Below are 12,305 nucleotides of genomic sequence, written 5' to 3' on the forward strand. Positions count from 1 at the left end.
AACACACACAAACACAAAACACACGACCTAGTCCATTAAGATTCTTCCCTGCTCCTGAGCACTCGATGCTTTCAAAAGGTCAGGCCTTGTCACAGTGTAAATGTGCTGACCTTTCCAGGGTGTGACAGGAGTGTCGGGGGCAATGGGAATGGGACCGCGTTTGTGTATGTTTACGTGACACAGAGAGAGAATGTGTGTGAACGTATGTGACCTGCCTACCTTGCCCTAAGCCCTGTCCTTGACGTGAGGAGTGTGTGTGTGCTGAGGCAGGTCTGTACTGTACATGCGCAGCAGAGGGTTCTTGTAATGCAGGAAAAGTCCCTCTGCAGCGGAGTGTTGGCTTACATAATGTGTCTGCTGCTGCAGGTGATGATGCAAGTCATCATCATGCACGAGATGAGACATTAACACTTAGAACTGGACCCAGGGGAACTGCCGGCATAGATAATGGAGGTGCACGCTGGCACGTACAAATACACACTGCAGCGGCGCATGCATAAACATACGCTCATAAAAATACACATAGACATACACAGAGATAGATGCTTATTTTTCAACACACACAGACACCAAAAACACACACACACACACATATATATATATAGACAGGGTGGAAAGGGCTCTCTGCTAAAAGACATTGCTCCCTCCGAAAGAATCTGACTCAGCAATATGTCAGAGAAGAGAAAAAAATATTCAATTATGTAGAAAGCTTTTCTGTAAATCTCTGCTTGGCAGTCCTAGGCACTTACACACACACACACACACACACACACACACACACACACACACACACACACACACACACACACACACACACACACACACACCCCAAAAGAACATGATGGGAAAGAGAAGTAGCCATTCTTTGAAAATCTTTTGGGTGGGGTTAAGTGATCATATCAAAGTTCATCCACACACACACACACACACACACACACACACACACAGACACACACACACACACACACACACACACACACACACAAAGCCAGTGCGTAGCTGAGACACGTGAGATTGACAGTACAGTTGTGTGTGTGTGTGTGTGTGTGTGTGTGTGTGTGTGTGTGTGTGTGTGTGTGTGTGTGTGTGTGTGTGTGTGTGTGTGTGTGAGAGCTGTAATCCAGTGCTCTTAAGACTGAAATGATCCTTCCTGGAAGAAGGGAGAGAAGATATTTTTGCATTTATTTTACAGTCTCATAAATTTATTTCCAGAGCTCATACATTTTTCATTTTTGGAGCATGAATACTTGGAAAAAGAACTGTCATTGTAGAGGATGTGTGTGTGTGTGTGAGACAGCTGTGCAGGAACAGGGGGGAAACAGAAGGAGTCAGGACCAACAGCAGTGAGCATGGAAAAGAGGTGCGAGTGATGAGTAACGGAGGAGGAGGAAGGGGGAGGAAAAGGAAAGGAGAGGAGGCATGGTAATGAAAAAGAAGAACAGAAACATTTATGGACCCACGCACTGTGCCTCAGGGTGGGAAAAGAAAGAACTGCAGCCATGTGTAGGAATGAGAGAGAGAGCTTCTTCTGCCTCAATGTGGTCGCTGCTGCCATGTTCAGACTATAGGAGAACATATTGTTTCCTGTACAGAGAAGAAAGTGACCAGGCATTTAGAGCAGCAAGAGATTATTGCTTCATCACTTACTTTTCTATTATTATTATTATTATTATTATTTACATTTTCCATAGCACAAGAGCCACGTACTGCGTGGTTTTGAGTGTGTGTTACTGTCCGCACAAGTGGAAATAATGATGATGTGCTCTAATCTTTTATCTCTCTTCAACTACAGAGCAGTGCACTTCATCAGCACTTAGTACGCATGTACATTTCTCACTTTCTGTGGTTTATTGTGTGTGTGTGTGTGTGTGTGTGTGTGTGTGCTTGTGCTGAGCATGTTGTGCTGTACAGCCATTCTGTTCAGGCACAGAGGGAGTGGTAAACAGTGAGAGTCCACATGTGTGTGAGTGCCGGTGAATGTGTGTGTTTCTCCAGCACTACCTCACATCTGGATAACAGCCCACGCTGGGAAGTGCACAAACCAATGCTCTCTCTCTCTCTCTCTCTCTCTCTCTCTCTCTCTCTCTCTCTCTCTCTCTCTCCGGGGATGCATTCCTTTAAACCGAACCCTGTCCACTCCCCGCTGGTGCGGACACTTGTTGTAACTAACTTATATTTCCCAGGTGAAACAACGTCAGACACAAATCAAAACCACAACCTTTGAGGGTCAAGCTTTCACTGTGCTTTCCTTTCCTCAGCCAACACTGGGTGTCTCTTCACCTCTGGCAGTGTCTCGCTCATGCATATCTAATGCGAGCCTCACTTTTCTGCACCTTCCTCAAGGTCCATTCAGTTCTGGTTAGATCAGTTCATTACAGCACTTGGGCAAATAATTCAGCCCGGAACGGTGTAGGCAGCAAATTATCATACACAAAATGAATTCCTGTCATACAAGATACAGCAGAACGTCCTACCTGGAAGGTCGCAGCCCAGTATCTCCACTCTCATCCCGATTCCGGCTGGAGACCACCTCTCTGGGTACAGCCTGATGTACTGGGACACTATCTCCTCAAAATGACGCAGCTCTGGGGTGTCGTAGTGTGTGTTCCCCTCAAAGATCTGCCAAACATACACAAAGACAAAATGTCATCTCGAGGTTTTTTGCAAACACATAATTGTCCTGTGTATCTTCCTCTCTCACCCACCTTGGGCAGGCTGGTCTTGATGTCCATGATGAAATACCACTCTTTTCCATTCAGGCTGTGTGCCACTTTGTATTTCCTGACAAACGCCCGGTTATCTGTGGTCGCCCCACTTCCTGCGTCTCCTCCCCTCGCTCCCTGGGTGATCACTCCGCGCACTGTCTTAGGCACTCCAAGGTCCACCTGAGGTTAGATTTAAAACAATGCATATTGAATGTACTGCACAAAACAACACATGGTTTTTGCAGTAATGAAGCCAGAACTTAAGATACTACTTGTTGTATATAAACATGATATTTTCACTGGGATAGCAAACAAATGACACCTCAACCAGACTATAACTGGCTGTTGTCTTGCATATTTAGCACTAACCCTAACCCTAGAACATAATACAGTGCATGAACAATGTTTAAAATCTTGTACCTGAAGCCACTCCTCTCCAGCCAGCGGCTGTGCAGGGGAGGGGAACCAGCCGGAGCGACTGGCCACCAGACGGGCGGTCCCAGGGTTCCACACCATATCTCTGCTGGAGGAGGCCGAGATCTGGGCGTCGGGGAGCAGGCCGGACAGCAGGCCCTGCAGGTCTGAACACGGAGCATCTGGAGTGGAAAGCGGAGAGGGCAGAGATAAGTTTAACCTTCACCTCGGGCGGGGGGGGGGGGGGGGGGGGGTTGATGGAGAGGTTTCAGCGACGACCTAACATACACTCATGCTGTTACACAAATTACCGCCTGGGAGCTGTTAAGCATCACCACAGGATTGCACTACTGGCCACTCAGCATTAAGAGTTTAGAGCAAAGAGGAGAAGGTGAGGGGAGACACTGAAGAGTTGGGGAGGGGGGAGAGACGTGCAGTGCAGCACTATTGCTTCATCTTAAATACGCAATTACACCGCCATTAGTGAGATAAAAGCATACGTTAACTCCCCTGCTTTGCATTCAAATCTCACACATACATTTTAAATATGTTATTGTGTCTTTATATTCTCGACAATAGATTTGGGCTTTTCGCTGCGCTGCACACATTTCATGCTCATTCACTGACAGAGAAAATGTTCACGTACATGCAAAAGCACTTGGAAATGAAACTCATTCAGATATGGATGAGCGAGTAGCACTGAAAGTAACTTGCTGAGGGAGTATGTGAGAGAGAGAAATGAGGATTAAGGGGATAAGAGAGGTATAATACGAGGAACCGGGAGGCAGGGAAGTAGAGACCGGAGAGAGTGTAAAAAAGGAAAGAGAGCTGAGGATGACGGCTCGGGGAAGCTGGGAGGAGAGCAAGATGATGGAGACGAGGCTCCTAAAGAGGCAAACAGTGGGAGAGGGAAGGATCGAGGGAGGAGGAGACACAGAGGTAGAGAGAAAGGCCACGAGGAAGGGAGATGTGGAGATGTTAGTTGTGCTGACGGTTTAAGAGAACACAGATCAAAGTTTCATGCTGTTATATCACTGCAAAAGCAGAGGATGTAAATAATAAATAAAAAGGCATAGGAAGTGTATATGTGTGTGTGTGCTGGGGAGTGGTGTCTGTGTACATTTCAAAGGGTGCGCCGGTTTTTGAGGTCATCTGCTATATTTAGAAGCTGTGTGGATGTACCTGTGCTGTAAGAGCTAACAGTTATTTCAATAGCAGCTGTTGAGGCTGAAGCGAATCACAGTTTGTGATGTAAGAGTGAACGGGGAGCCATGAATGATTGATCGGGACTCATTTCTCAATATAGAGGAGCTCACAGAGCAATGAGGACACATCGAAAGAGTATCGTAAAACCGCGAGAGGGGAAAGAGGCGTCGCTGGGGGGAGATGGAGACAGAAAGCGAGCGCTGAGAAGAAGTTGAGTGAAATGACACTGGTGGAGTAAAAGTTTCCTTAATTACCCCGAAGCTCGCTATGTTTAAAAGATAGCAGGGGGGAGTGTGGGAACGAGTCTCATACAGATGTATGAGTGAGTGTGTGCCAGTAAGTGTGTGTGTTCTTGGCTTTTATGGTTAAGGCCTCTTGAAGATGATCTTTTGGGCGTTGAAGAGGACATGTGATGCTCACTTTGAGGTTCAAAGTCAACTTTCTTCAGGCAAAATAAATGTTAGAAAAGTCTAAACTTGTGACACGCACACGCCCACACACACACACCTGTAATCTGGCATCCGTAGAGCTCGAAGCGCAGGGCGATGCCGTTCCTCCAGGTTTGTGGTCGGATACGAACAAACCGGGCCAGAACTGGCTGTGGGACCCGATTCAGAACGACCTCAGCTGGGTCTGTGTTGGCGTGGAAAATCTGTGAAAACAAAGGTAATTGTATGAAGGAGATGTACTGCTCATACCGGTATGAGTGCTTATCTCTCTCTCTCTCTCTCTCTCACACACACACACACACACACTTGTGCTTGGCTACACGCACACACAGTGGCAGGCCGGACAAAGCAGAGACAACCCAAACATGGATCCAATGTCACCATCCCAGCTGTCGGTGTGTTTTAGGGTCAAAGGTTCGGCGCTGGGAGGCTGGGAAAGCCTGACGATGGATGAGGGTTTCTCTCACACACACACACACACACACACACACAGACACACACACACAGACACACACCAACTGCCATACACCTCCATGCTGGTGGCCATAGGAAGCTGTGGGAGACGTGACCTGACACGTCCAAACATGATTGGCTGTCAGACACGCAGGAAGTCTGTCCAGGTGGGCAGGATGTGAGTGAAATGAACTTCCCAAAGCATCAACATTCACTTCTTCTCTCCGAACACTCCCTTCCTTCCATTTGCTCTTAAGCGGCGGGGTGGGGCAGCAGGGGTCGGAATGCAAATGTAACCAGGGTGGTCATGTTACTTCCTGTTTAGGGCAGAAAAGCCCAAAACAGTCCTGAGATGCTCGAGGGCGTTGGATGGAGACATTCAATGACAGAGAGTCTTTCCTTCCTTATTGCGTCAAAAGAGATTATAATTATAAATAACTTCCTCTTCCCTCCACTCTGAATCCCTATATCTCAACACCTCCATCCATTTCCTCCTTAAATGTCTTCCTCAAAACCGTTTATATCTCTCTCTGCACACATCCTCTCTCACCCCTATTGCCTTTCTTCCTCTTGTTGGTGGCTACAAACTGAAACCACACACACACACAAAGACACAGGAAACCACATGAACCCCCACACATACACACACATCCTACACAAGCAGACGCAGTGTCTTTTAACTGAGTGACTGTTAAGTGTCATTCACTCTATCTGTCTGTGGTCGACCGGGCTGGCTGGCTGATAGCGGAGCCGTTGACAGATATTCGACTTACATCACGGCCACTACGCACAGCGGAAAGACAAGTGCTACAAGCAGCTGAATTAAAGATTAAAGGCATCATTTCTTTAAAAAAACGATCCCTACATGACTTTTCTTTTACTCTACTCCAAGCAGAGGATGATCAAACCAAAGCACGCTCCCTTAGCCTTAACGTTTCATAATGTTGTTCTTATTATAAGTCATAAACAGTGTGATTTCAATTAGAGTTAAACATATCTCTCTGCCACTACTGGGTGTAAAGTGACCTAATTGTAAAATTCCCTGTCTGGCGCATGCCTCCAAAAAAAAAAATGATATGATTTTCCAAAAATTCCATAACCAGTGGGAATATGAGAGATATGACTTCAAAATCCGACTCAAGGGGTTTTATTTGATTTTGGGCATGGCCTGATTTAATCAAGTGCAGCTGACACTGGTAATACAAAGCTGTGTGAGTGTTTGAACAGATAAGCGGGTCTATCTCTGCTGTATCTGCTGCTGGATTGAGGATAGACAGCCGTTGTGTTTACCTAAGAGGCCAAACAGTGGATGTGGGCTCTTATGGGGGTTATGTAAACACCCACGCATGCTCACATAAAGTAGAGCGTATGGCGGAGGGCTAGCCTCGCATACAACCGACACATCTCTACCGCTCCCAGATATTGCGTCTATGAAACAAAGAGCAGCATGGAGGGAAGACAAAGAGGACAAGAAAAACAAGAAAAATGACTGCAGGGAGGAAGAGTCCTCAGAAGAATAGTTAAAAACAGATGGGGAGGAGGCAGGTGAGAGAGGAGAGGTTGAACGGAGGGCAGCAGATATAACTAAATGAGGAATGTGGAAGAGGAGGCAGGGAGCGGTGGTGAGTAGGAAGGACAGAACAACAAACTGATTCATCACCAAAACAGGAAATACTCAATCCAAGTGTTAATGAGGCCAAACGGCTAAATTCAATGGAATTTCCTACACTTCATTATTCAGAGTCTGAAAACACTAAAATATTGAAATATTTCTCCACTACAACTTCCCAGAAATGTTCCAATGGTACGAGATGTCCGCCACGACTAAAAGGCCATTAGCCGGGTGCATTACAATATTTCCAGCTGCTTTCCTCTGTTTTCATCTTTGGATAAAAGCAGAGATATATAGGCCGACATTACTGACAGAAAAGAACTATTTCTTCAATAAGAACCGGCTCTCAAGAGGCTCTTTCCATTTTACCTTTGGATGTGAGAGGAGAGAGAAGCAACTCAGACAGGAGAGAGACAAAGACGAGGAGAAGTCGGCTCTTAGCTTCTTCTGTCTCCTCCGCTTCCTCCCATCTATTGTCAGGCTACCTGAGAGGTCACTCATTTCACCCCTGACCCGTTTCTACCAAGGTTAAAGATCAACGGCTTGAGGAAGCAGATGGTTGCTCATTGACCAACTTGTCAATAATGTGGTTACTTTTTGACTAACTAGAAATGTGACATGAATTCAAATGTATGCTGGTGTTGTAGACGGGCAAGCTGCCAGTCTGTTGTCTGGGCCGCCGCTGTAATCTGCCCGACGACTGGCATGTTTATTGTGCTTGTGTATGTCTATGTGAGCCTCGTCACGTGACGTGCAGGAAAGGTGGGCTGAATAATTAACGTTGTCATGTTGTGTCTCCTAGTGTGGAGAGTCATGAAAATATAACGAGGCCCTGCACACACACACACACACACACGCAGCAGCATGTGACGGCCAGACTCGTGTGTGTGGACATTGCGGGACACAGGCACCACGGGTATTTAACTATTGATGAACTCTCCGGAGAACGAGGTCACCGTGAAAGATGTGTGTTATAGCAAAAACCCTCTCTGAATATCTAAAGCTCTGGATCAGCAAATAGAGTAAAAAAACAAGCACGTGTGTCTTGTTAGAGCAAAAAGAATGTGCTCTGTGGTAAAACGAGGTGTAGATAGATGTATAGATCATAGCTTGATTCATTTACCATCTCTCTCTTTCTCTCTCAATTCTGTTCTTTTGGCACACGTCTCCTTCCCTGCCAGTGTTTTCCTTCAAGTTGATGGCACCACAGGGAGACGCAGCGAGCTCTGCACAAGACATTATTCCTTTCCCGGCCGCTTTTTCATCCCCGCGTTGTTCCCTCGATCCCAGTCTCTTTCTCTGTCCATTACACTCGTGAGCCCTGTCTTCTTGCTCTAGTTATTCCCTCTGTCTCTCTATTTCTTTCTAGCCATTACCCCCCCTTTTGCTCCAGACGTTCTCTCCCTCCCTCCTTCTCAGTATGAAGATGTTGACAGTAGGAACTGGTTCCAGCTGGCCGCTCTCCACTACTGGCTCTAAGAAGAGCTAACAGCGTGTGTGTGTGTGTGTGTGTGTGTGTGTGTGTGTGTGTGTGTGTGTGTGTGTGTGTGTGTATGTGAGGCAGTGATTGTCTTAGAAATTGTCTTACAACACCTTATGTCAAATTCTGTCAAAGTGTGTATGCAGAATTATGTATGTATTATGTATTAGCTTGAAAGTGTGTGTCTGTATGAGGGTGTGTGACAGCGTGATGGAGGATGACCTAAAATGCTGTGTGGGCGTTTTTTCTGTCTCTCCCAGGTTACTTGTGCGTGTGCGTGTGTGTGTTTTAGCACGGCCTCACAATGCTGTTCAGTAACACAATGCTTGGTTAGTGCAAGGGCTGATGGGATTTTCCTCACAGACGGATGACAGTGTTTTAATGTGATTTTGTTTAGTGCACGTGTGTGTCTGCGGTACCGCTACAAAAAAAATCACTGTGTGTGTACATCTATGTGTGAGATATGCAATTCCTAAGTGTGCTCGCATCTCATCAGGTAATGAGGTGCATATGTGAGAAGTGTGATTTAGAATTAACAAGTCACATGGGTGTCAAACTGAAAGTGTGTGGTGTGCAAAAAAATGAGTCACACACACACACACACATGTGCACAAAGCCTGTTTGCTGGTGTGACTGAGGTGATTGCAATCTGCAGTGCTGGTGCTTTTCTCTTCCGACAGCACTTTATATTTCTTTCCACACAAAAAAAAAGCACCGTTTCCAACAATGCCAGCTTCTCTCTCTCTCTCTCCGCCTCTCTCTCTCTGTCAAATAATCTTTATTGGCATTAAATCCGTCACTCTTTGTTAACACGGCAAATAAGAACACAAATCTTGGCAAATCAACAATAAATCGTAACACGCTGTCCCCAAAAAACAAACACGGTGAGGCAAGAACTGCCGAGCCAATCCTTTTATTCATGGGTGATTCATATCGGAAGCAAAGACACACTCATGATGGCTCAACCTTCCACAAACACCAGCGTCACATGCACTCTTCCAAAGACACATTAGCTTCCAGCTCACTGTTAAATTACAATTAAAAGAACCGAATCCCAGTCATTACGGGACCCCCTGATGAGAATTCAGTTTCAACCACTTAAGGGCTCTTTGGGGGGCTTAGGACGGGCAAACTGGGAGTTTGTCAACAAGACAGGTGGATTAGCAGTCACGGAAGACTCTACTGTGACAGAGGCGGACCTAGGGAAAGCGAAGAGTACGGGGAACTCTTCAGCTTCAGCTCAAATCATGACTGCGAATTGAGTGCGACTCAAAAGTTTTATTCCTGAATCCAATCCAACCGTCACCGCTGTGGTCGGCGACAACACAAAGAGAAACTTTTATCCAACGTAATCGGAGATCTCTATATTATACAGCAGAGAATGAGAACGGGCAATAAATCTTTGTAGATTTGAAGTACAATTCAAGAGAATGTTGTCATATTTGCTTTATGATCACCAAACACAGATGGTATCTTTAATTCTGTCTACATCTCACATATAAAATATAACGTTCCATTCTTAAAACGCGCTCACGGACCGTTGAGTCGAATGTGTCTGCTATCCGTTTTTTGATCTTTCATTTTCCGACTGGACTTTTAAAAGCTGCAAGCATAACCAATTTTCAGATGTTCAAAGCGACCACTCGTACGAGCAGCATCTCTCCCAAATGCAGGCCGATGCATCTGTCTGAGTCCATGTCTAAACAGTTTTGTTTTTTTCTCAGACGAGATTAGTGGACTCAGATTACACGGTACAGACACACACATCATATGCATATGCACGCACAGATCTCCAGACAGAGAGATCAGCCAGAGGTTATTTTAAAGGGGGGGGGGGGGGTCTGTGGATTTTGTATGTGTGCATGTGTAAGGAGAGGGGGAGTCTAATAAATGGCACAGATGTTGACTTTTTAAGTCAAATCCACGTTTCCCTCAATAATCTCCACATCAAATACCCCCCCGCCAGCCCCACCCAAACTAATCACCGGCACACACAGAAGGGGGCCCCCAGTCTGTGTGGATAAGTGAGTGGATTAACCCTCCACACACACACAAGCCCACCCTCGCCCCTCTCTATTTTTCCGCATGCAATCCACAGTGACCTTAACCCAGAAAACAGCGAGTTCAAATCCCCTTGAGACGGGCTTACTGTAGGTCACAACAACGACCTGCGCTGTATATACATTCAAACACAAGTCCCCAGACTTACTCACAAGCTCCATCAATTTCAGAAAATGATGTTGCTATGAGTCTCTTAAAAGCCAAAACTTGCTCAGTCCACACACCTGGTATGACTCCACAAACCTAGGTGTGTGCTTATGTGTGTGTGTGCGCGTTAGTGTGAGAGAGATGATGAATAGCAAGCCCAGATAAGGGCACATAGAGGACTCCATTGTTCTTGTTTGTCAGCTTCTCCCTCCTCTCTCTATATCTCTATCTCTTCCTCCCTCCAATTCCCTCGTTCTCTACCTCATGACCGGGGTCATGACTCAGGTTCATTAACAGGCCTACGAGGGGAACGACTCCTTCAGGAATGTTCCATGTATTGATATGGCTGTGAGACGCACACAACAGCCTCTGTTGTTGGAAAACATTGTGATGGTAGTATAAAGGTTAGAGAAAGGGGAGCTTGTAACTACAAGTTCCTGGATGAGGAACGTGTTTTTTTAATGCAGGCTGTTCTCAGACACTGTTCATAGCAAATAGACGCATGTTGCTGGACGTGCACAGTATGCACGTGAATGTGAAATCCTACCTTGTGGTTCTTGCCGTGCCGGTACACCATCCAGTCCTCCCCGTTGGTGCTGACTTCCAGTTTGAAGGTAGTGACGTAGTAGGACTTCTGTGTCTCCGTTGAAACGGCGCCCTGTGTGGCGATGCCCGTCAGAACCTTCAGGAAGTGAAGGTCGACCTGGAAAAAGGAGCAAAACAGAATTAAAACATGCATTTAAAACTCATTTCTTAATAGAAGAGATTAGAACAGATTATAAAAGAATAGAATCGGAGGACGGTGCAGATTGCTGTAGGGATTTATGTTGCTCAGGGCTGATGTAGATAACAGAGACAGACCAGCTGCTGTGTCTATCTGTCATACAGACAGCAGGGGATGGACACCAACTGTGGCCTGCTGCTGATGGAGCTTAGGGTGGTGCATGTGTGTGTGTATCTTTGCATTGTCGTGTGTAAGAGGAGGAAGGCTGGAGGCAAAGATCAATGGCGTAGTGTTCGGATGCATTCCTGAAGAGCACCTTCATCAATCACGGGCTTCTCGCCGCTATCCTCTGCGCCTGTGTGTGTGTCCACGTGTGCATGCATACGCGTGGGCCAGTGTGTGTTGGAGACAGCAGAGAGCGCGGAAGCACTTCCTTATCATCTGTTCACAGTTACTCCTTTTCCTTTCAGATGTGTGCTGTGCTCCTGTTGTTCTCCTCGATACTAACATCCCTGAAACTAATTGTAATGCCGATTCACATTTCTCTTTGTGTGGTCTCTATGGTCACATCACAGCTGGAGTTATTATCATTGTCAGACCTGGATGTACTCCTTGTTGCTGTCCTCTGAAGGCGTCCAAGCGTTGTCGACGTTGTTGAGGCGGGCCTGGCGCGGCAACCAGCGGTTGTCATAGAAGGTGGTCGAAGCGGTGATCTGATCGTCGCTGATCTTCCCCGACTCCATACCGAGCGCCATGCTACAGTGGAACGCTGGTGGGAGAAAGAGATGAGCAGATGGAGAAAGCAGAGCGTTAACAGTGTATTTGTTGACGTGGCTTTACAGTAGAGATGGAAAATAAGGGATGAGAGAAAGGAAGGAGAGTTGAATAGAATGGATGACAGATGCAATAACTTTTATTAAAGAGAGAGGGAAGATCTAAGCAGCATATTATACCATTTATAGACAGAGACAAAAAGATAAATCCAGACAGAGAAAGGGCAAAGGGAGACAGAAAGCAGCCCAACAGGTGAGCAAATGTAAATTGAGGTGAAGCT

The 12,305-nt window shown here is 46.2% G+C and overlaps 1 protein-coding gene across 5 annotated transcripts in view; it reads right to left on the minus strand.

Moving 5' to 3' along the window:
* nrp2a (neuropilin 2a) overlaps positions 1-12,305 on the minus strand; it is a 54,071-nt gene that overhangs the window by 15,127 nt on the left and 26,639 nt on the right. For all 5 annotated transcript variants that reach the window (XM_029449360.1, XM_029449352.1, XM_029449369.1 and 2 more), the window contains 6 exons: positions 11,851-12,020; positions 11,075-11,230; positions 4,833-4,977; positions 3,126-3,301; positions 2,706-2,885; positions 2,475-2,619 (listed from right to left, as the gene is read on the minus strand). In XM_029449360.1, the coding sequence (XP_029305220.1) occupies positions 2,475-2,619; positions 2,706-2,885; positions 3,126-3,301; positions 4,833-4,977; positions 11,075-11,230; positions 11,851-12,020 (972 nt within the window). The remainder of the gene's footprint in view (positions 1-2,474; positions 2,620-2,705; positions 2,886-3,125; positions 3,302-4,832; positions 4,978-11,074; positions 11,231-11,850; positions 12,021-12,305) is intronic.

The sequence above is a fragment of the Cottoperca gobio genome, chromosome 2 (assembly GCF_900634415.1).
Source record: "Cottoperca gobio chromosome 2, fCotGob3.1, whole genome shotgun sequence".
Taxonomy (NCBI): domain Eukaryota; kingdom Metazoa; phylum Chordata; class Actinopteri; order Perciformes; family Bovichtidae; genus Cottoperca; species Cottoperca gobio.